The sequence below is a fragment of the Capra hircus genome, chromosome 8, assembly GCF_001704415.2.
Source record: "Capra hircus breed San Clemente chromosome 8, ASM170441v1, whole genome shotgun sequence".
Lineage (NCBI taxonomy): Eukaryota > Metazoa > Chordata > Mammalia > Artiodactyla > Bovidae > Capra > Capra hircus.
In genome coordinates this window covers 102951831-102976101 of record NC_030815.1, presented here as the reverse complement: position 1 = coordinate 102976101, position 24271 = coordinate 102951831, and the positions used below count along the sequence as shown (strand labels likewise).

The 24271-nt window shown below is 47.5% G+C and overlaps 1 protein-coding gene across 14 annotated transcripts in view; it reads right to left on the bottom strand.

Annotated features, from left to right (window-relative positions):
- ZNF618 (zinc finger protein 618) overlaps positions 1-24271 on the bottom strand; it is a 206671-nt gene that overhangs the window by 29103 nt on the left and 153297 nt on the right. For 4 of the 14 annotated variants that reach the window (XM_018052641.1, XM_018052645.1, XM_018052643.1 and 1 more), the window contains 4 exons: positions 14841-14900; positions 14220-14309; positions 4793-5032; positions 926-1009 (listed from right to left, as the gene is read on the bottom strand). In XM_018052641.1, the coding sequence (XP_017908130.1) occupies positions 926-1009; positions 4793-5032; positions 14220-14309; positions 14841-14900 (474 nt within the window). The remainder of the gene's footprint in view (positions 1-925; positions 1010-4792; positions 5033-14219; positions 14310-14840; positions 14901-24271) is intronic. The other 10 variants (XM_018052648.1, XM_018052650.1, XM_018052649.1 and 7 more) reach the window with 6 other exon arrangements.

The window sequence follows — 24271 nt, the reverse complement described above, 5'->3', positions numbered from 1 at the left end:
GAGCTGGGGTCAAGCCTCAGCTGGAGCTCTAGTCACTGTGAGGAAGACTCCGTGTGCAGGCCTGGGCTCCTGCGTGTTTCATAAAGCCCCTGACTCACGGTCAAGTCACGTTCATCACTTGTCCACACCCAGCCAGGGCTCAGCAGGGCCTGTGCTCAGCTGAACACAGGCCAATAACTTATCTGGGGAGTGAAAACTGAGCAAGAAAGGGAGCGATGCCTTACCTTAGTGTAAAGGAAGTATCAGAATAGAATCCTTTTCATACTCTGCCTTGGCTGGCACTGTGCAGACCAGCCTGCTGTGCCTTTTTCGGACAGAAGCTGATTGTGATGGCCCATGGCTCCACCAGGCTAGCCCCAGGTCTGTCTGGGGACAGTGGCCTTATGGTCGGTCGCTCGGTTCTAAGGTGCTAAGGCTCTGTCAGGGTCTGGCAAGAGGCAGCCACCAGGGGGCGCCAAAACACCACCAGGAACCTCGAGCACACCTACTTGGCTGGTGAGGGCTAGAAGAGAACCTTTGGATGGTCCCAGGTCCAGAGGGACCAGAACATGGGGCCTCTGGCTCTTAGGCCACAGCCCTGTCTACTGTACCCACTTTGCTTCTCCTGGGGAAAAAGTGGCTGTAATGCTCACCCTATAAACACAGCAATGGCTTAGAGGGGGCCATCCGAGTCAATATGTCACAGGCTGTGGAGACAGGGGAGTTTCTCTCTCCATGGAAAGATAAAGAGGGGCCATAGTCCCCAAGATGCTCCTGGGACCTAGAGGGACGTGCCTGGAAGAAAGGGACCCTCCACTTCTGCCTGACCCTGGCCGCCTTCTATTTCTCTGCCCCCTGCCTCCTCCCAACACCCTAGCCCAGCACAGATCACAAAGACTCCAGAGCTCAGGATGGCGGTCCCGGGGCACACCGCTCACCAACTCACCGCTGGAGTTTTGGGAACTGCTATTCGTCTCTTCAAAGTGGTTTTGTGCTTTGCCTTCTACCCGCCGACTGAAAGCGCTTTCTGCTGGGTGGGGGAGGGGAGAGAGCAAGAAAAACAAAACCACAGTGACTGGTCAGTACCAGGTCCAGAGAGGGGGCATGCCAGAGAGGGGGCGGCTGGGAAGCCAGGGATGTGGGACCTGCCCCAGCCCCTGGGCTGGGTGAGTGCCTGAGGCCTTATGCTTGGGAACCAGCACAGTGAGGGGCTCCAGAACCCCAAACCACATACTTCCAGCTTCTCAGGCTCACCTGAATTGCCTCACACCACCTCGGGACCCCAGGAGACCCCCCCAGTAGTGCCCAGGGCGGGTGGAGGTCCAGGCACTGTCGGGTGTATGTGGGATGTAGGCACACACATGAGGTAACGCTGATGGAGCAGATGGTGAATGGGCCAGGGTCTCCCGTCTCTGGCCCCTGGGGAGTCACAGGTGACATCTAAGTGATGTGGACCCACCAGAGAGCGGGGAGGGCGGCAGACTGCTTTCTGGCGGTGGTTCGGGCAGAGCAGGAGGGCCGGATGGCTGTTGGGGGCCCTGGGTGGCAGAGGAGTCGTGACAGGCAGAGCCGGGGCAGCTCCAAACCGGGGAGGCCAGCGACCAGGTGAGGCCTGTCTGGTCAGGGTTCACCCAGGGAAAGGGACTGGCTTCCCGAGTGATTTCTGGGGTGTCCCCACGGACAAGGGGCACCTTCCTGGGAGGCTCCCGTAACCCTGTGAATATTGGAGTCAAGAGAGGGCCCAACCAGGTGGCAGACAGCAACTCGCACCCATCCCCCACCCACAGGAGGCGCCGAGACGTTCAGCTGCGGCGTTTCCAGGCCGCCCATCGGGGATGCTGGAGGCGCCAGGGGGCACAGGCTTCTCGGAGCAAGTCAGTTTGGGACGAGCATCTGACCAACAACTCGGGTGAGGACAGCAAAGGCTCTGAGAAGTTCAACCGGAGAGAGACCTGTCTAGCTCTGTCTAACCCAACCTTTTCAAACATAATTGGCAACTGAAGCCCATTTAAAAAAAATGAGGGACCTTCCTGGTGGTCTAATTGCTAGGAGTCTTTGCTTCCAATGCAGGGAGCATGGGTTCAACCCCTGGTCGGGGAACTAAGATCCCACAAGCAGCCAAAAAAAAAAATAAATAAATAAAAAATAAAGGAAAAAAGTAGAAATAAGAGATTTCTTAGTATCTCTCAAAAATGGTGATCCTGGGAACCCACTTTGGGAAGTGTCATTGTCCCCAGGCTGCCCGATATCAGGAAGGCAAGTGCTCAGACTGTCGGGGGCCAGTGTTCCAGACAATCACTGGGGTGATGGGAAAGAAAGCCAGAGATGGCTCCTATAGGCCCCGCTCAATTCCCCTGCGCCTGACCCTGACAATGCCCTCTGATGCAGCTTCCTTTTTGCAGAGGCTGTCAAGAACATCGTAGGCAAGACCCTCTCTTCCAAATGTGTCTGTAAAATGCCTGGGCCGAGAGCTACACACCTGCCCGCTTCAAGATACCATCTGTAAATTGGTAAAGAAAGCCCCTCAATTCTTTAGGGAAAAGGGGAGGGACTCTTATTTATGAAGCACCTGCTATGAGCCACATGCTCTATGTTCATGGTCTCCCTTCACCCCCCAAGAGCTCGGTGAGATCCACATTGTCACTCCCATTTTACAGGTGAGAACCCAGAGAAAGTGAGGCTGTCAATTTCCTGGGGCTACGTTCCTAACCCCTGACAACGGCAGAATAAGGAGATTTCATTTCCGGGACAGAGCCTTCCTCTTTAAAAAGGTCTGGGCCAGGGGAGTGATTCCTTTCTCCACCTTCTCATGTATGCAGGGAATGGTTACCCATCTGTGGAGGATTTTCATGCAGTCTGACCAATATATTGGTAGAATTTAGCACAACTGAGGTTACAAACTATTATAATCAATCTCCTATGACTCAGCTGGTAATGCAGATTTTGATCAGCTATTCCTGCTATAGGCACCTCTGCCTGGAAACCACTGAGTGCCTTTGCAGGGGACATCCCCACGCAGGTACACACACATGCATGGGAGGGGCCGCCTGTCTTGTCCTAGCATGAGAGTTGCAGTGGTCACTTTCAGCTTCAACCTGCTGGGCTGTAGCTCACGTCCTGTGCAGCTGGTAACCCAGGTGTGACACCCACCGCAAGTCTTGTATGTCACGTAAAGGCAGCCAGAGGCAAGCCCCACGGCTTGCTGGAAGCTTCCATGGTGACACTGGGTTCCAAGAGCTGCCACAAACCACACAAACACCATAGGCAGTTCTCTGCAGAAATTGCAGGTACAAAAACTCCTAGCCACAAGGTCAAGAGTAAAAGCAAGATATGAAAGCCATGATCCTTAGTTGAGCTGGTATCTACCACTAGTAAGTCTGTGATGACCAGCCTGTTTAACTCATTTATGACTACTGCTGTCAAACCCCAGCTCTTCTCTACACAGTACCTGAAAACCGTAACCTTCAGGCTGATTACTTACTCTCCTTTCGGGAGATGTAAGCACATAAGCATAGCTTCAAAATTTGCTGGTGGGGGGGGGTTGGGGGGACTCCCCAAGTGGCACTAGTGGTAAAGAACCTGCCTGGAAGTGTGGAGATGTACATTTTTAAGAACCACATCCTTGCTCCTGATTAGCCCTCTGAACCAGAATAAAGCAGCACAGCTCATTCCTTGGCTGTCTCCGGTTCAGCCTCCTGACTCATGTAAGCTAGTTCTCCATTTACTTGCTTGTACATTTCAGGGGTGACTTTGGGCCTCCTGAAGACACCTGAAAGGCCCGTAGTCCCAGGAGGACTATGTCACCACTCCACCCTATATCCCACATATCTAGGCAGGCGGCCCAAGGCTCCTTCCATCCAGGCATGAATCAGGATTCTCGATTAGCTGGTTCTCAGCACACAGTGTGTCTCCGCAGTTTTCCCTGATGACTGGTAAGAAATGGTTGGGGTGCACCATTCACTGCCTGCTCAGCCTTCTGCAATCTGGGCCCTTCCTGCATAGACTCAGACAACAGCAGAGCAGACATCCATTGGCTTCCTGCTAGGCTATGGCTCAGAGAGGGGTTTCACGAGTAGTACCCGGTAGAGAGAGAGGCCAGGAGAACAGCTCCCGGTCAACCGCTCTTCCTCACGCAGAGCAGTTCTTCAGAGAAATGAGTCTTTCGACTGGGTTTTCTGAAAGATGGGGGAGGAGGTGCAAACTCATGCCAGGGGGTTCCAGGCAGGTGACGTAAATGGATGAACTGGGCGGGATGCGAGACAGACAACAGCGTGATCACAATGAGAAATGGTGCCTGCCGCGTGGCCACTGTGCTGGGGAGGCGGGAGGGAGCGGTGGGGACTGTGGAAAACTGGAGAGCAGCGCTCTGTGACTCAGCCTCAAGGCAACTGGCTGCCCTGCAGGAAAGTGAGCCCAGGACTGCCAGATCTGACTTTTCCATGTCAGCGAGAAGTCAAGTTTCACAAGAACACCTAACGTTCAAATGTTAGCAAACAACTTAAAAAAATTTAAAACCCCGTAGGCCATGACTTATGAAAAAACACTCTCCTGCTTAAAAAAATTAGCTTGCAAACCATCTTGTACAACCCTCTGGACTTAGGGTAAGGAAACCCAGACTCAGAGAGGCTAGGTGGCTCGTTAGAATCACAGAGCCAGCAGGAGGCAGAGCAGGGACCCAGATCCGTCCCAGAGAGCCACAGGCCCTCCACCCTCGCTCTTGCAAGGGAACAATGACCGCAGGCAGAGCTGTGGCAGGCCGGGGAAGAGGAGCAGGGAGCGGAAGGAACATGAAGGAAACAGAGGCCATTGGTACCTGCGGTTGCCTTGCTTGCTGGAGATCCCGAGTTTGGAGTGCGGAACGTCTGGGTTTGGGTGGCTGGAGGGGTGCGGTGTAAGAGGGTGGAGCATCGGACCACGGAGGCCGGAGCCTTTTTCCCCGACTGGTTCGTCTGGGTCTTCGCTGCCACGAAGCGTGGAGATGGGGAGACCTCTGGATGCGAACACTCAGAGCCTGTGTCTGGATCGTCCGGTGGCTCCCACCCGGGGGCGGTACCTGAGAGGGTCACGCTCTCAGTTGCTGAGGGCCCTTGGAGCTGGGCCACAGACCCCTACATTTGAGGGTCAAAATGCCTCTCTGGCTACCACCTGGAGCCCAAAGAAAGTCTGAGAGTCTAGAACCTTCTCTGGCTTCTCCCTGAGCGAAACCTGATCGCCAGCTCACACTCACCATTACCTGGAGGCCACTGACCAGTCCACAGGGTGGGTCACCCATAACCCTTGAACAGCCCAGGCTCTGAGTGTCTAAGAACTCGCCCTGGGACCCATGCTTGGGGCATGGATGAGTCAACCCAGGGTCAAATGCACTTTCTAAAACGTAGGTCCCTAAGCCTCTTTTCTTCCTAAGGCAGGCTGGCTCAGAAGACAAAGCAGACAACAGAGGCAGGGGCTAGCAGGGCCGGCCGGCTGGGGCAGGGCGGGGCGGGGCTCAGGGAAGGGATGAGCAGGGGGTGGCTGTCCCCCGTGGCCTCAGGGGAAGGAGCTGGTGGTGCTCCTGGACACTGCCTGGGGCAGGTGCTCTCAGGGCACAGCGCTCAACCCGACGACCGATGCCTAAGTAAGTGCAGCAGCTCCTTGGCGGTGTCAAGGGCAGCTTGTGTCACCGATGCCCAGATCCCCTGCCTCCCTGGCCTGCATCCTCTGCAGAAGCTGGGCTTACTGAGAGCAGGGGTGTGTGTGTGGGTCCTGACCCTCAGGTGGCCTCCAGCTCTGGCGGTCTCGGGTGGCAGCAGTCTGCCTCCTTCACATGGTCCAGAGACATGGTTACTAGTGCTGGCAAGCCCCGATCGCGACCACAGTGCCACCTTCAAACCAAGAGGGGAGGCAGTGGCTTTGGTCCCTGCAACTCTGCTGAGGGTGAGAGTGGATCAGACGGCTAGAGAAGGGACCTCTCTGGTACTGACTGGGGCTCACAGGACCCAGAGCAGTGGGAACATCTTGAGGGCACCATCTTGCCACAGAGCCTGGCTGGGACCTGAGAAGGACCCTGCCCTGTAGCCTGCCAAGGCCTCCTTACCCCTGCTCTCAGGGCAGTGCCCATCCTGGGCACAGATGCTGTGCTTGCCACTTTCACTGCCAAAGAGCAAATGGGGGCGCTCTGTTCCTCCACCTCTGCCCATCCCTGGCCAAAGGGGAAGCGCAGGCCCGGAGAAGCAGGAGGCAGGGCTGGGTTCAAGGTCGCACAGGCCCTGAGGTGGGCTCACAGGACTCAGGCTGCCCCCCGTCCCTTTGAGGAGTCACTGCCTTCCCACCACAGCAGTGGCCAGATGCCAAGAGCTGCGGGTGCAGAGTCCTTCAGTCATGACCCCTAAGCAAGAACTCACCTGCCCCCCTGAACTTGGAAAGAAACCCCCCAGGCTCAGACTGCAGAGAACACGGATGTCCCCCACTACTCTCTCCCCAAGTCCCTGCCCCACGTTCTGGATTCTTACTTTCTCAATCACGACCTGGAGAGGGGCAAGTGGGGAAGGATACCTACATAGGTCCCCTCTTTCCCTCTCCTTTCCTTCCAGAGAAAAGGAACTTAAAGGCCCTGAATCCAACCGGAAGGTGGCTCATCTCACACTTTCCAATTTTCTTTTTTTTTTTTTTGGCCACAGAACAAATCTACACATCAAAGCTTGAGGGAGATGTCCAGTGTCCCATCTCTGATTTCTCCCCCATCTCCCTGAAGCACAGTTTGGGGACCACAGCTCGTGGTTCGCTGTAATGGAACCAGCACTGAGTGTGCTGTGAGCCCAGCCCACCTCTGAATTCCAGGTCAGTCATCTCTGGCCTCCATGGTTTTGGCCTCAGTTTCCCCACCTCAACTCCGCCAATAAAAGCGGGACACCCATTTCTGCATTGCCAACCTCACGGGGATTTTACAGGAATCCACACAAGTCACAGAAGCACCTTGAATAAACTATTCTTCAAATGTAAATAGGTATTAATGGTATTTTTTTAGGATTAAAGAAATCAAGGCCCAGAATGGTTAACAAGTTTACAGTCACATAGAAAGTCGGGGCCAGGATGGGATGGGACCCAATGCTGCCAGCTTCCCACAGAAGCCTTTGTGCAAGACCACGTGGTCCCCTTAGGCACTAACACATACTCTGGGCACCTTTGCGCAAGGGACAGAGAATTCTTGAGCAAACAGCAGAGCACACTGCTTCCTCCCTCAGGCCTCATCTCCAAATGCAGAATGGTTTCTAGGAGACCCTCTGGATCAGATCTCATGGTCTTCGATCCTGCTGTCAAAATCCTGGCATCCACGTGCGAGCGTCCCTGCTTCCCTGTGGCAGGGAGCTCAGAACACCCAGAAACACTTGCTACAATGAACCCTAGGGCAACACCTGCTTGCTTTGGCCTGGGGCCTGCCCACCTCCTGCCCCCTCAATCTTCCAAGCTTCATGGCCTTTGCTCATGCCGTTCCCTGTGCCTAGAATGTTCTTCCCTCATTTCTGCCTGGATCACTACTTCAGGTCCTACATAGCTCCACCTAAACATCACTTCTGTCGGAAGCCCTCCCTGATGCCCTACTTGGTCATGTATCTTTCAGTCCCCTCTCCTTTGGTGTGATCTTTCAACCAATGTCTTTTTCCCCATTATCCTGTATGTTCTGTGAGGGAGGGACTCTGCCAGTTTGGCCCAACCAGGGCTCATTCCCTGACGCGCAGGAAGTGCCCAAAAGACACACAGGAAGTGTCAAAATAAGAGATTTGAACAACATTATTAACCAACTTAACCTAACTGACACTATACTCAGGAGACACTCTTCCCAACTCACTTTATGAGGCCAGCATTACTCTAAAACCCAATCTAGACAACGACATTACAAGAATGATAAGATGAGATGGTTGGATGGCATCACCGACTCAATGGACATGAGTTTGAGCAAGCTCTGGGAGTTGGTGATGGACAGGGAAGCCCAGCGTGCTGCAGTCCACAGGGTCACAGTTGGACATGACTGAGATACTGCACTGAACTGACTACAAGAAAAGTAAAAACACTGCTGGTTGAAATGCAAAATGGCATAGTGTCTGACTGTTTCTTAAAAATTAAACAGACACCTATCATATGATCCAGACTAGGTACTTATACAAGAGAAATGAAAGCATTTGTCCATAGTAAGACACATTCACAGCAGCTTTAATTATATTAGCTCCAAACTGGAAACAAGCTAAGTGTCAATCCATAAGTAAACAGATGAAGGAAATGTGGTCTCCGTATGCAGACAATGGAGCACTACTATTCCTCAATCAAAAGCGATGAACTACTGACACATTTAAATATGGATGCATATTTAAACAAAAGAAGCCAGACCCCACCGCACGTAGTAGATAAGGTTCCGTATTTGCAAGATTCTAGAAAATGTTATGGGCCTTCTTCCCTGGTGGCTCTGCTGGTAAAAGCATCTGCCTGCAATGCAGGAGATGTGAGAGGCAAGGGGTCAGGAAGATCCCCTGGAAGGAACTGGCAACCACTCCAGTATTCTCGCCTGGAAAAATTCCATGGACAGGCAATAGCCCACGGGGTTGCAAGAGTTGGACACGACTGAGTGACTAAACCACCACCGCAGAACATGCGTGAACTTATCTGTAGTAACAGGAAGCGGAGCAGTGCTCGCCCAGAAAGAGAGGAGAGTGAGGGAGGGATCATAAAGGGCACGAGGAAACTTCTGGGGGTGATGGGCATGTCCACTATCTTGATTGTGGTGATGGTTTCACGGATGCATACACAGGACAAATTATTTACTTTAAATAAGGTACTTTATTGGATGATGACATATTAATACTTCTGGTATCTTAAAAACACCAGAAATATTTATTTTCTTGATTATGACCATGATTAATGGACCAATGACTGAATCTGGGGCACCCTCCTAACCCTAGGACTGCAGTTTCCCACTGTTGAAGGGTCAGTTTTGGAAATGATATTAAAAGCCCAGGTAAAACCCTAGGGAATTTTAGACAGAAGTAATCAGAAAACACACGCTTGATAACAGATTAACTCCATAAACTACCCTAGGTCTCAAAGTAATTTAGACGCCTTTCCAAGAAAAAGAAGCTTAAAAAAAGAAGTCATTCTTCTGGAGAAGAAGCATTCCAATTCTGTAATGTTTTTTAGTTCATTTTACGGTTTTCTGATAATCAATGTATTTTAATAAAGAACAGGCATGATAACTTAAAAAAAAATCAATCCATGTAATTCACCACATTATCAGAATAAAAGATAAGAATCATAGGATCAGCTCAACAGATGTAGAAAAACACGTTACACAAATTTATGACAAAAACTTTCATAAACTAGAAATAGAAGGTAACTTTCTCAACAGATAAAGAGGTATCAATGAAAACCTATTTCAGCTAATACAATGCTTAATGATGAAAATGATCAAATTTAATGATGAAAACCTGAACCCTATGATTAGGAACCATCCACTCATTTCATTTATTCAGCATCTAACTGGGAGGTCCTAATCAGCACAATAGGAAAGATAAAAGGAATACAGATTAGAAAAAAGGATGTAAAGCAGTCTTTATTAGTAGATGACCTGAGTATGTACAAGAAAAATTTCAAGAAATTTACAAAAAAGCTAACAGAACTAATAGGTGAAGTTAACAAAATTGTAGGATACAAATTCGACACATAAAAATTAATTGTTTGTATGTAATAGCACCAAAAACTAAAAAAAACACAGTAGCACAGAAAAAAACCGTAAAAAACTTAGATATAATTTAAGGAAATATGTGCAAGACCTCTACTCTGAAAATATAAATTATTGCTAAGAGAAATTTAAAGAGACCTAAACCAATGAAGAGACATACTATGTTCATGAATTGGAAGATCAAATATTATGAGGTCTATTCTCCCCAGATTGGTCCATAGATTCAGTGTAATCCTAAACAAAATCCAAGATGTAATTTTGTTGTAGCAATTGGCAAGAAGACTAATATTTATATTGCAAGGCAAAGTTCCTTGTTTCTTAAAAATACACAAAGTTGAAAAACTGGAAACGCCTGATTTAAGACTTAGAGTAAATAAGACCATGTTGGCATAAACATAGGCAAACAGCTCAATGGAACAGAAATAAACTCACACTTACTCATGAATTCAACTGATTTTCAACAAAGGTCCCAATGTTATGTAATATATAAAGGACAATCTTTTCAAGAAATAGTGTTGAAACAACCAGGTATCCATATGGTACAAAGTGAATCTCATATCACACTTCTCATCATGCACAAAAATTAACTTGAAATGGATCAGAGACTAAAATGCAGAAGTTGATAGTAGAAAGCTTCTAAAATATAATAAAGGAGAATATCTTCACTACCAAGGTAGACAAGGATATCCTGAGTAGAACTGAGAAAACACTATTCATAAAAATTTGATAAATTAGATCATTAAAAATGAAAAACAGCTGCTCATCAAAAGATACTGAATGAAAATCAACAGTCACACCGAAGACTAACAGAAAATGTTCATTTTATATATATATATTCAAAGCTTCAGCTTTTCCAGTAGTCATGTATGGATGTTTGAGAGCTGGAACATAAAGAAGGCTGAGAGCCAAAGAATAGATGCTTTTGAACTGTGGTGTTAGAGAAGACTCTTGAGAGCCCCTTGGACTGCAAGGAGATCCAACCAGTCCATTCTAAAGGAGATCAGTCCTGAATGTTCATTGGAAGGACTGATGCTGAAACTGAAACTCCAATACTCTGGCCACCTGATGCAAAGAGCTGACTCATTGGAAAAGACCCTGATGCTGGGAAAGACCGAAGGTGGGAGGAGAAGGAGATGACAGAGGACGAGATGGTTGGATGGCATCACTGACCCAATGGACATGAGTTTGAGCAAGTTCTAGGAGATGGTGAAGGGCAGGGAAACCTGGCATGCTGCAGTCCATGGGTCACAGACTCAGACACAACTGAGTGACGGAACAACAAAATATACATACATATATATATATATGATAAAGAACCTGGATCTAGAATATATAAAGAGCTCCTAGGAACCTCCTTGCTGGTCCAATAGTTAAGACTCCCAGCTTCCAATGCAGGGGGCGTGGGTTCAATCCCTCAGGGGAACTAAGATCTCACATGCCATGGAGTGTATGGCATGGCAAAAAAAAAGAACTGGTACAATTTAACAATAAAAACAACCCAACCAAAAAAAAATGGTCAAAAGACTGCAACAGTTCCCAAAGTAAAATATACAAATGGCCAACAAGCAAAGGAAAAAGTGCTCAACATCATTAGTCATCAAGAAAACACAAATTAACACCACAGTGAAATACCACTACACACTCACCAGACTAGCTCGAATTAAATTGCTTCCTACCACCAAATGTTGGCAAGAATTCGTAGCAAGTGGAACTCCCATTCGCGGCTGGTGGGAATCTAAGGTGCTATAGTCATCTTGGGAAATGGTTTGTCAGTTTTTAAAAAGGTAAACATGCTCTCCCCTATGACCTGTCAATTCTACTCATTGGAATTTATCCAAGAGAAATGAACACATATGTCCACAGAAAGCCTGGTACAAGCATTTCCATAGCAGCTTTATTCCTAATAGTCTAAAGCTGGAAACAACTCAAATGAACAAGCAAATGGCTAAACAAACTGGTATTTTCATGCAACAGAATATTGCTAACAAGTTAAAAAAAAAAAAAAAAAGAACTGATGTAACAACAACATGTATGAATCTTCTTCCACCCACAGTCAGCCTATGTCCCTCTGGATGCCCTCGCCAGGCCCAGGGGCTCTCCCTGGCCCTGGTTACCCTGGATGAAGCCATCAAGTACAGCCCCCAATTCCACACAAAACCTATGGACACACAAATCGCTAGATCCAAAGGCCACGGGAGGGGCTACTTCTTGGTCAGCTTTAAGAATCAGTCCTCTGTTGCATGCAGCCTAAATCTCTCACTCTGTATTTTAAACACAGATGATCCCAGAGTCTCTAGACTTCAGCAATAAAGAGATGCATTCAACAAACAGATGCAGAAAGACAAAGAGAGTCCACAATGGACAGAACAAAATGAGGAACGGAGAAAGAGAGGACAGCCCTTCAGGAGAGAAGTACCTGGATGTTAGGGGGAAAAGAATCAGGGGACAGATGAGGTACCTGTTCCCATTGTACCACCTGACAGGTGATGCAGGAGAACTTCATAGTTATAAGCATGGGCCTGGAGGTCGCTTGTCAGGGCTCAAAGCCAAGTCCTTCTTCTTATTAACTCCATGATCTTATTCAACTTGCTCCAAGAGTCATTTGGGGGAAAGAGAGGAGAAACAGCACTGAAAGTTTCCTCCAAAGGCTGAAACCCAAGTGGCAGGCTGGCTTTGTGACTAACAGCACCGTGAGTGCACTTTGGGTGAGTAACTGTAAGTACACCCTGGAGAGCACGGGTAAGCAGGCGTCCACGGGCAGTGAACCCTTTCCCCGCCCATGGAAAGCGGGGACCTCAGAAGGCTCTGAGTGATGGCGCTCAAGCCACAGCCCTAATGCCTCAGCAGCAGCAACACGAATGGGCAAAATGGATGGGTCAGTGCCCACCAGGCAGAAACTGGGTCCTCCCTCCCCCACTCGCAGGACCTTGCCAGGTAACCCACACACCCTTAGCATGGGTGTTGGGACATGTTCCTCTAGTTGGGCCACTGCAGACACCCGCTTGAAGGTCTCCATAAGGAAGAGATGACTTGAACCCAGACTCCTGGGCTGAAAAGACCTTGAGAGCTCCCATAGGAGGGAAACTTGAGCCCAGAGAAGGGAAGTGACAGACTCAAAGGTCATGCAGCAGTCAGGGGCCAAGCAAGACAAGAATCTTAGGGAAGCTGGCTCCACCACCTTCAGGGGCTCTGAACATCTCTCCCTGACCACCTGAAGGCCCTGAGCGGGTGATGTGCCTGTACCAATATCAGGGCTCAAGGAAGGTCTCTGTACCAATATCAGGGCTCAAGGAGGGTCCCTGTACCAATATCAGGGCTCAAGGAGGGTCCCTGTACCAATATCAGGGCTCAAGGAGGGTCCCTGTACCAATATCAGGGCTCAAGGAGGGTCCCTGTACCAATATCAGGGCTCAAGGAGGGTCCCTGTACCAATATCAGGGCTCAAGGAGGGTCCCTGTACCAATATCAGGGCTCAAGGAGGGTCCCTGTACCAATATCAGGGCTCAAGGAGGGTCGGGCCTCCCACACTCCAGACACCTTGAACCCTGATGACCTTGCATAATTCCTCCCGCTTCCTGAACCTAAATCTTTCCACCCACTGACTGTGGAGGGAGATTCCCACAGCTCTGTTGGGACAAATAAAAGCAGAGATACTCCCAAAGACCTCATAGACATTCCCCCCGACTGCCCTGCAATTCTGGTTAAGCCCTGCCCTGTCAGGACCCTGGCTGAGAACTGAGGGCTCATATACTTGGGGATCTAAGGATATAGCACCTCTGACACCCAGAAAGGAAGCCGGCAAATCGGAATGGAAGGCCAGGATGTCCTTGTGGTAGGGGTCCTTAGAACCCTTTCTCTTCCAGGCCAGAGAAGGAGGGAGAGATTGGGGGCCAGAGGCAGGATGGAGCCTGCCCAAGACCACACACAAGCCTGTGACCCCACTGGAACTGATATCCAGGGCTTCTGAGGCCTGGCCTGGCACTCCTGACTTCTCACCCTTCCTACCTCCAAGGGCAAAGCCGTCTCGTCTAGCCAACCATGCTCTAGCCTGCATTAGGCCCTGCACTGGTTCAGACTGAAGGTGCTGGCTTCAAGGGTAGGGACTCAGGAACCACATGACATGCAGATACTTAGAAGATGGTATCACTGACTCAAGGGACATGAGTGTGAGCAAACTCCGGGGAAAGTGAAGGACAGGGAAGCACACGTGCTGCAGTTCATGGGGTTGCAAAGAGTCGGACACGACTTAGCAACAACAACAACAAACAAGAAGAGGTGAGGACACGGCCCCTGAGGGACTCGGGCAAGTGATGCCCACCCTTCCTAACCCCAGATCCCCGTGGGCCCCAGGCCTCTGAGACCTTCAGGGGAGGTCTCAGGCTCTCCTGGCTTAAGGGTGGGACTTTTCCAGCCCCTGCAGGCAGCTGGCCCCAGGTCAGACCTGGATACCGAGAGACTGGCCCTCCCCTGGCAAAACTCCAGAGCCTCAGCCTGTGGTTGGCTCACCCTTCCCCCAAGCAGAGAAGGTACTCACTGATGGGGGCGTGTAAGGCCACGTGCTCCTGGTAGGGCGTGTAGTACTTGTACTGTTTTCCGCAGAATTCACAGGTGTAATTGCCGGTTTCTGTCCAAGAAGAGACAAGTGTGGGAATAGGCGCCTGGTTCCCACCCAGAAGCAGCTCCCTCCCCACAAACTCCTCATTCTGGGACCACCAGGTAGCATCAGCAGCCCCACTGAGTCAGACTGCCTGGGTTCAAATCCCAACTCCTCTATTTCAAGCTGTGTGACTTTAGGCAAATCTCTCAACCTCTCTGAGCCTCAGTTTTCGTATCTGTAAAATGGGGGTAATGACAGGCCCACCTTATAGGGTTGCTGTGAGGATTAAATTGTGTGTCACATGCTTAGAACAGTACCTGGCACACGCTGTCCTCCTCCACTGCTCCACCCCTAGACCCCGGTGCTCAGGAAACGCGTGGTGAACTGACTGGCCTCTAGTGCTAACTTCCTCATCACCCCCTGCTCAAGCCTTGCCCTCTGCAATAGCCACACCTGGGCCCCCTCATCTCCAGGACACTCCCTGCCCGCAAACACCCCCCACCCCCTGGCAGAAGGGGTCACCTCTTCCTCTCGGGTCCCACCGGACTTCATCTTTACCTCTCTTTTGGCACTGCCTAACTTCTTTCTTCTTAAAAATTTCTGATGTAATATTGTTCACTGGGGGAAAATTATAAAATACTGATAAATACAAATACAAAAGTTTAAATATAAGAGAAACTTCAATCATCTATAATCCCCAAACAAAGAGTAGCAGGTACCCCACGGGGTGGAGCGTTCACCTGGCCACTTGCCCTAGACCCCGTCTCTCACTCCCATCTCATCTCTCACTGACATCAGCCGTCAGTCTTCTATGGGCCTTGAATTAACCAGCCCTGATCTATATGCTCTTGGTAACCTGGCGCATTCAGTTGACAATATTTTGTGGACATCTTGCTCAAATCAATAAGCATTGATCTCCACTGCATTTATTGGCTGCCTGGTTCCCACTGGACTTTGAAATTTGCTGAGCCAGTCTCCTAAACCAGAGGACACTGAGATTGTTTCAAAATTCTTTCCTTATAAAAAAAAATGCTGCGATCTCCATCCTCATAGAAATTTTTGCACATCTGCTCATTATTTTTGCACATCACTGCAAAATAAAGATTATCCCTCATAATCTGTGCACAATACTTCTTCAGGATAAATTAAGGGTGTGTGTTTTTAAGGCTTTTGATCACCAAAGCACCAACTACTTATTGAAAGGTTGGGTCAATTTTCATCCCCATAAGAAAAATATGAGAATGACTGTTTCCAGAGTTAAGTACTATCATCTTCTTACTGTGCCTGAGAGGGAGAAATATATTGCACTGCTGATTTTATTTTCCATTTCTCTGAGTTCTCAGGAAGCTATTTTTCAGGATTAATGAACTACGGTTTTTCTTCTTTGGCTTTCCTATTCAAATTTACAGTCAACGTTCCTATAGGCATGTTTACCTTGTTAAAATCGCTAAGAACTCTGTAGACTAAGGACATCAACATTTTGTTCTAAAAGTTACATGTATTTTCTCTTGATTGCTTTCTTAGTCTGTTTACATTTGTTTCTTGGCATACAGAAGCTTTAAAAATTTTAGTAGCTAAGTAATTTTTGTAACTGAATCACCAACACTGGGAAAGATATATTATTTGCTCTTTGTAGGCTTTTAAGTTGTTAGATCAACTGTTATTAATTGTCTTATTCAGACTCTATATAATCTTGTTTCTCTTCTCGCTCTGTCAAAGACTAAGTGTTGTGATCAATTTTTCCATTTGATTGTGTTTCTAAAATTAGTTTGTATATTAGATATAATGTCATTTGATGCAGACAGGCTCATGAGATCAAAACCTCCACTGTGAACTGGATCCTTTATTAATATTACACTATTTCCTAACACCACTGCTGCTGTTTAGCCACTAAGTCGTGTCCGACTCTTTTCTGACCTAATGGACTGTAGCCCACCAGGCCCCGCTGTCCATAGGATTTCGCAGGCAAGAATACTGGAGTGGGCTGCCATTTCCTTCTCCAGGGATCTTCCCGACCCAGGGATTGAACCTGAGTCCCTGCCTTGGCAGGTGGATTCTTTACCTTTGAGCCACGGGGGAAGCTCTATTTTCTAACACAGTGCTTCTCAAATGATGGTGGTCCCTCATTAGCATCACCTGGGAACCTGTTAGGAATGCAAATCCTCGGGACTTATTCAAGATTTTCTGAAAGAAAAATCCAAGGTATGGGATCCAGCAAACTGTTTTAACAGGTCCTACAGAGAATCCTGAAGTGTGGGAAAGTTAAGAACTGCTGCTCTTTTAATTACACTGTTTTATTAGTTTGTCTGGTATTCATATTATTAATTCTTGATAATGACTGTGTTAGATTCTTCCTGCTACTTGTTCACACATGTCTAAAGCCATTAAACTAAAATTTTTTGTACTTTCATTTAACAGGTACTCTGCTAAATGCTGGTATAAAACGCTGAGCAAAAACAGTCATGGTTCCTGCCTTTAAGGAGCTTACAGTCTAGAAATGGAGAAAGGAAATACAAATAATGAAATAATGACACGAACAAATTTAAAATTAGAAGCACAACAGGTATAGGAGATGTTAACAGTGCTATGGGAACCCTAGCAGGGAATTCAGTTTAGTTAAGACAGTAGGGAAGTGCTCCCTGGGAAAGAGAAGTGTGAAAAATAAGGAATTAACTAGTTATGTCTCTAATACACTAGTAACAACTGGATTTTTTTTTTTTTTTTTTTTGATTGCACCATGTGGCTTGCGGGATCTTAGTTCTCTGACCAGGGATTGAGACCAGGCCCTAGCAGTGAAAGCATCTAATCCTAATGACTGGACTTCCATGGACTATTTTAAATTAACCTGAGAATCCCTGTCTTCTAATAAAGGAAATTATGACATTTGCTTTCATTGCTATTATTGACTTGGTTTTATGATTCTTTTTTTTTTTTCTGGTTTATCCCCTTAGCTTTTGGTTGTTTGATGTATGAACCCTTTTCTTTGCTTTTCCATTATTCTCTGGTATTCCATCATTTTCCAATATTCTCCATTGCTTTTAGATGGTCTCATTTGCTTTTAGAGAAAAGATACATTTCTCTAATTTTTATATTCAGGCAAGAAGTGCTATTTTTATATCTATTACCATTGAGAAAGGCAGTTCAACTCAGTACCTCTCAAACTTTAGCCTGAATAAGAATCATCTAGAAAAGTTGTTACAACAGATTTCTGAGCCCCACCTTGGAGATTCTGATTCCACAGGTCTGGTGTAGGTAGGTCCTGAGAGTTACCATTTCTAACAGGCCTCCAGGATATGCTGATGCTGCTGGTCTGGGACTGCACTATGAGGACTGACTTAACCTACTTCATTGTATCCCTCACCTGTTCCTTCCTTCTCGGGTTTGAAAGTTCATTCTTAATATTTTAAAATAATCTCTGTCTTCCTCATTTAATTTTATAATCAGATTTGCAACATTTTAAACTTACTTCTAGTTTACCTGGGTTCAGTATTCACCCAAGTCCTCCCGTACTATGAATTCAGTTCAGTTCAGTTCCGTTGCTCAGTTGTGCCTGACTCTTTGCGACCCCATGAACTGCAGCACGGCAGGCCTCCCTGTCCATCACCAATTCCCAGAGTCCACCCAAACCCATGTCCATCGAGTCAGTGATGCCATCCAGCCATCTCATCCTCTGTTGTCCCCTTCTCCTCCTGCCCTCAATCTTTCCCAGCATCAGGTTGACTCATTTCAAATAAGTCAGCTCTTCGCATCAGGTGGCCAAAGTATTGGGAGTTCCAGCTTCAACATCAGTCCTTCCAATGAACAACCAGGACTGATCTCCTTTAGGATGGACTGGTTGGACCTCCTTGCAGTCAAGGGACTCTCGAGAGTCCTCTCCAACACCACAGTTCAAAAGCATCAATTCTTCAGTGCTCAGCTTTCTTTATAGTTCAACTCTCACATCCATACATGACCACTGGAAAAACCATAGCCTTGATTAGATGGACCTCTGTTGACAAAGTAATGTCTCTGCTTTTGAATATGCTGTCTAGGTTGTTCATAACTTTCCTTCAAAGGAGTAAGCATCTTTTAATTTCATGGCTGCAATCACCATCTGCAGTGATTTTGGAGCCCCCCAAAATAAAGTCAGCCACTGTGTCCACTGTTTCCCCATCTATTTGCCATGAAGTGATGGGACTATGAATTAATGCCTCAAAATTGAGCCCTTAAATCTATTCAACCAGTCAGTTCATTGGAGTACATCTTCAAGTAATTTTTTTTTGAAGATGGGTTCACAGGGGAACCAGCCTGATTTTGAGCCCTTGCTTTTTTCTTTACACATAAATAGAAATTTGTCTAGATATAAAATTCTTAAGATTGCAACCTTTCCCGTTCAGAATATACTCCACAATACTTCAGTATTTAGTAGTGTAGGGAAATCCGAGGCAAGTCTACCTTGGAGTCACTGAGTCACTTGAAAATAACTTGCTTTTTATTTCCAGGTGCCTGTATGGTTTTCCCCCTTATATTCATAAGGAGTCACTAATATCTTTTAGTTATGGGTATTTTATATTGACTACCTGACATACGACAAGCCCTTGAATCTGCATACGTAGGTCTTCCTTGAGCTGAGCAGTTGTTTCTTCTATTGAGTCTCTGGAGTATTGCTTCCGGCCCACTGGTAGAGGAACACCAATGATCTGGAACAGGTTCCCTATTCTCTGTATTTATCATGTTTTCCTCTTATGATGCTCATCTGTTCAAGTTTGTCCTTCACATCATTAATTCCGTCTCTGCAGACCAATTCTGCTCTTTACTATCTATAATGAAGGCTTTAATTACATACCGATTCTGTTCTTCTATTTCCTTTCTCTCTCCCTTTTTTCTCATCTCACTCCTCTCTCTTTGCCTTTTCATCTTGTTGCTTTTCCATGATGCAGCTTCCTTTCTCACGCTGGTCATGTTATGGACTGAACTGTTTCCCCCACCCCCATATTAAGAGGCTGATGCCCTATCTCCACAATAGATGTCAATGCAATGCTATTTGGAGATGGGGCCTTTGGGAAGTAATTGGGTTTAGATGAGGTCATGAGGATGGAGGTGGGGGGTGGGGAGGGTCCTTCATGATAGAATTAGTATCCTTATAACAAGAGGCACCAGAGAGCTTGCTCTTTTTTCCTTCTCACCATGTGAGAGTACAGCCTGAAAGAACATCCTTGGACCAGAACCCAAACATACTATCACCCGGACTTCAGACTTCAGCCTCCAGAACTGTGAAAAAAATAAATTTCTATTATGTAGGCCAGTCTGGGGTAGTTTGTTATAGCAGCCAGACTGAACTAAGGTCATATTTTCTCATACTCAACTGCGGCTGTCTAAAAGGATTTTCTCCCAGGCTCACTGGTACATCACTTTCAGAGGCATACTCTTCCTCTAGGTTTCCTAAATTCCTTTTCTTGTCATGCTGAATTTTAGTAATTCCCAACTTTTCTTTTTTAAAAAACAAAAACCAAAAACTTTTAAAGTCACTCTTCCTTCAGTTCAGTCACTCAGTGGTGTCCGACTCTTTGCAATCCCACGGACTGCAGCACGCCAGGCTTCCCTGTCCATCACCAACTCCTGGAGCTTACTCAAACTCATGTCTATCGAGTCAGTGAAGCCATCCAACCATCTCATCCTCTCTCATTCCCTTCTTCTCCTGCCTTCAATCTTTCCCAGCATCAGGGTCTTTTCAAATGAGTCAGTTCTTCGCATCAGGTGGCCAAAGTATAAGTTTCAGCTTCAGCATCAGTCCCTCCAATGAATATTCAGGACTGATTTCCTTTTGGATGGACTGGCTGGATCTCCTTGCAGTCCAAGGGACTCAACACCACAGTTCAAAAGCATCAACTCTTCAGTGCTCAGCTTTCTGTATAGTCCAACTCTCACATCCAAACATGACTATTGGAAAAACCATAGCCTTGACTAGACAGACCTTTGTTGGCAAAGTAATGTCTGTTTTTTAACATGCTGTCTAGGTTGGTCATAGCTTTTCTTCCAAGAACCAAGTGTCTTTTAATTTTATGGCTGCAGTCACCATCTGCAGTGATTTTGGAGCCCCCCAAAATAAAGTTTCTCACTGTTTCCATTGTTTCCCCATCTATTTACCATGAAGTGATGGGACTGGATGTCATGATCTTCATTTTTTGAATGTTGAGTTTTAAGCCAACTTTTTCACTCTCCTCTTTCACTTTCATCAAGAGGCTCTTTAGCTCTTCTCTGTTTTCTGCCATAAGGGTGGTGTCATCTTCATATCCGAGGTTATTGTTATTTCTCCTGGCAATCTTGATTCCAGCTTGTGCTTCATCCAGCCTGGCATTTCTCATGATGTACTCTGCATATAAGTTAAATAAGCAGGGTGACAATATACAGTCTTGACGTGCTCCTTTCCTGATTTGGAACCAGTCTGTTGTTCCATGTCTAGTTCTAACTGTTGCTTCTTGACCTGCATACAGATTTCTCAGGAGGCAGGTCAGGTGGTCTGGTATTCCCATCTCTTGAAGAATTTTCCAGTTTGTTGTGATCCACACAAAGGCTTTGACATAGTTACTAAAGCTGAAATAGATGTTTTTCTGGAACTCTCTTGCTTTTTCGATGATCCAATGGATGCTGGCAATTTGATGTCTGGTTCCTCTGCCTTTTCTAAATCCAGCTTGAACATCTGGAAGTTCTTTGTTCACTTACTGCTGAACACTGGCTTGAAGAATTTTGAGCATTACTTTGCTAGCGTGTGAGATGAGTGTGACTGCGTGATAGTTTGAACATTCTTTGGCATTACCTTTCTTTGGGACTGGATGCTTCCTTATCTAGGTATAAAAATCAAGTTAACGTCTAAATCCAGATTTACTCTGTTTCAACAGACTTGAATGAATTATCCTTGATCGTCCCATTATCATGGCAGACCATCACCAGGGGAGCAGTTCTCAGATGTGCAGCTGAAGAGCAAGCTGACACAGGGGGCCTCTTAGACCAACTCCCTCTTTCTGGCAGGACTCCTCTGCTCTGTTCTGGCTCTGGCTTCCTCCTCGTTGAGTACCTAGCTCTCTGCTTTGCACAGCTGACATGGATGTGGAAGGTGTACTTCCCAGCATGCTCCGCTGCTGCTGTTTCTCCTCTTCTCTCACCTACAGAGTTCTACCCATGGGAACGAGCCTCCCCACAGAGCACTGGACCTCTACCAGCTCCCCTTATTCTGTGGCTCATCACCATCATGGTTCTATAGCATCAGCCAGCTTACAAAGTGCCAGAAGCCCAAGAAGCAGGATTCTTCTCTCTCAAGGCAGCCCCTGAGTTGTAACTCTTATACAGACATCTCAGTTCCACAGCGTCAAGCTGGGAGCCAAACTCAGTTCTGTTTTCTCAATGCACTTCTCTTCCATATAATTTGTGATAATTTGTCCCAGGTCCCAGCAACTGGCTGGCTGTCAGATGTAGATACTGACACAAAGAACAAGTTTCAGCTTGCTCTGTACCTTTCCGGGTAATTAACAGGTACCATGGATTTAATGTTTTCCATGTCAATGTCAAGGACTATGCTAATTCCTTTACAAATATAATCTCATCTAATCAGCACAACAATCCTGAGAGGTGAGTTTCACTGTCACTACTGTGATTAGAGAGATTATAAAACTTGCAGGACGTCACGCAGGCATTAAGTGTAGAGCTGGGGTTCATCTCTGGGGTGGCTCTAAACTCTCCACTGTCTCTTGGCAACATCACTCATTTGTTAAGCCCGGAACATGATCCAGGTGCTGGGTTAGACACCTGATATGGTTGGTCATCCTCCAACAGCGCTGAAGAAGAAATAGATGTTCTTTTTTAAAAAAAAAGTCTTTACTGAACGTGTTACAACATTGCTTCTGTTTAACGTCTTGGTTCTGAGGCATGTGGGGTAGCTCCCTGCCAGACTCAACTATGGCACCCCTGGCACTGGAAGGGGAAGTCTTAACCACCAGACCACCAGGGAAGTTCTGAGATAGATGCTCTTGTTCCAACTTACACATGAGTCAAAGGACACTGAGAAGGAGTAAAAGAAAGTGAAAGTTGCTCAGTCGTGTCCAACTCTTTGTGACCCCATGGACTATATGGTACATGGAATGCTCCAGGCCAGAATACTGCAGTGGGTAGCCTTTCCCTTCTCCATGGGACCTTCCCATCCCAGGGATCGAACCCAGGTCTCCCCCATTGCAGGCAGAATCTGGGAGACCCCGGTTCAATTCCTGGGTTGGAAAGATCTGCTGGAGAAGGGATAGGCTACCTACTCCAGTATTCTTGGGCTTCCCTGGTGGCTCAGCTGGTAAAGAATCCACCTGCAATGTGGGAGACCTGGATTCAATCCCTGGGTTGGGAAGATCCCCTGGAGAAGGGAAAGGCTACCTACTCCAGTATTCTGGCCCAGAGAATTCCATGGACGCTATAGTCCATGGGTTCACAAAGAGTCGGACATGACTGAGCCACTTTCAGAGGGGGTAAGTAGCCAGTAAATTGGGGATGTCAGCATTTAAACCTGGGCTTGTGTGATTCTAGAGCTTATGTAGTCTACACTCAGTCTTCCTAAATATGATGCTACAGATGAAGTGGGGGTGCTGTGCTGGGGCTGCTGTTAGATGGAACTGGAGCAGTGGGAGGGGAGGGTCAGAGATCCCAACGTCCCTGTCCTGTACTGGTCTATGAATGTCTGTCATGGGGCATGTCTGATTTACATCTGGGTTTTCCCACAGTCGAACTTCCAGCAGTTTCAGTGTGAAGGATCTCATCATTTTCTGCAAGAATATTAATGTCACTGTTTATCAGATTTTATCATGCACAAACAGGCACCGTGGAACCCCTTTACAGATGTTATCACATCTCCAGTTCCCTGAGTGTTTTAAGAGGGAAAGGAGAGGAAGGAGGAAGGTCCTTCTTCAGAGGTCCGTCCAGCACTTTCCCAGGGCCAGGCCCAGGTCCCACCCTCTGAGGTCTGTCTCTGGCTTCGCTGTCCCAGCTTCCTGAACTCTCCTTTGCTAAACTTCCTCATCCCTTCAATCTGCGTATGTGAGTATATTTTCACAAGCTGCCTTAATCCTCACTGCAACAAGCAGCGCCAGCGGAGGTCTCCTCTCGCTGAGTAGTAAGAGAGGCATGGGAAACAGAGAGGAAGGAGCAAGTACGCAAAATCCTGAAGAACTCACTTGTGAAAACCCCACCCCCGCGCCCCACCCCAATCCATACTCCCTGCAGCGGCCAAAATACCTTCCTACAATGCCAGTCTGATCAGGTCCCTTTTCCACTGGGTAAACGCTGGCTCAGTCCCCTCGGGATGAAGTCTACCTGCCCTCTTCTGGTTTCCAAGGCTCTGTTAAGACCTAAACTCAGGCCCGATCAGCCTTTCAGTTTCTGGGACAAGTGCAGCCCTCCTGCCTTCACGTGGGGTGCAGGGGCTCGTCCCCACTCTCAGCCCCACACAGAAGCCTCCTGGATTCCCAAGGCTGGTCAGTCGCCTCCTGGCCTCACTGTTCCCCGCGCTTCTAATGTTCTAACTACTCGCTTATTGACCGAATGCCCACCTCCCGCCCCCACCGTGCAAATTACCCAAAACGGGGCCACATCTGTCCTGCTCACTGCTGTGTCCCTACGACACTCAACACACGTGTTGCGAACATGCAGGTCAAGTGAATGGCTCCTGCCCTCCAGGGGTTTACTGGGGTGAGGACTAGAGCATCCGCGTGTGGCTCCCCTGGACAGCTTCACTGGCTAATAAACCCACTCGACAAAAATAACAACAGTATTTTCTGAGCACTACTATGTACCAGGCACTGTGCTAATGAATAGGTGATTTACATCCATGATCTCATTTAATCCCCCAACAAACCTGCGGCAAAGTGTCCCCCTTACTCCACAGGTGAGGAGCCGGGGCTCAGGATGGCTAACAGACCAGCCACCAAGCCTGTGGTACCTTTACTGCTCTGACCTGGACCCTGTGCTGTCCTGCT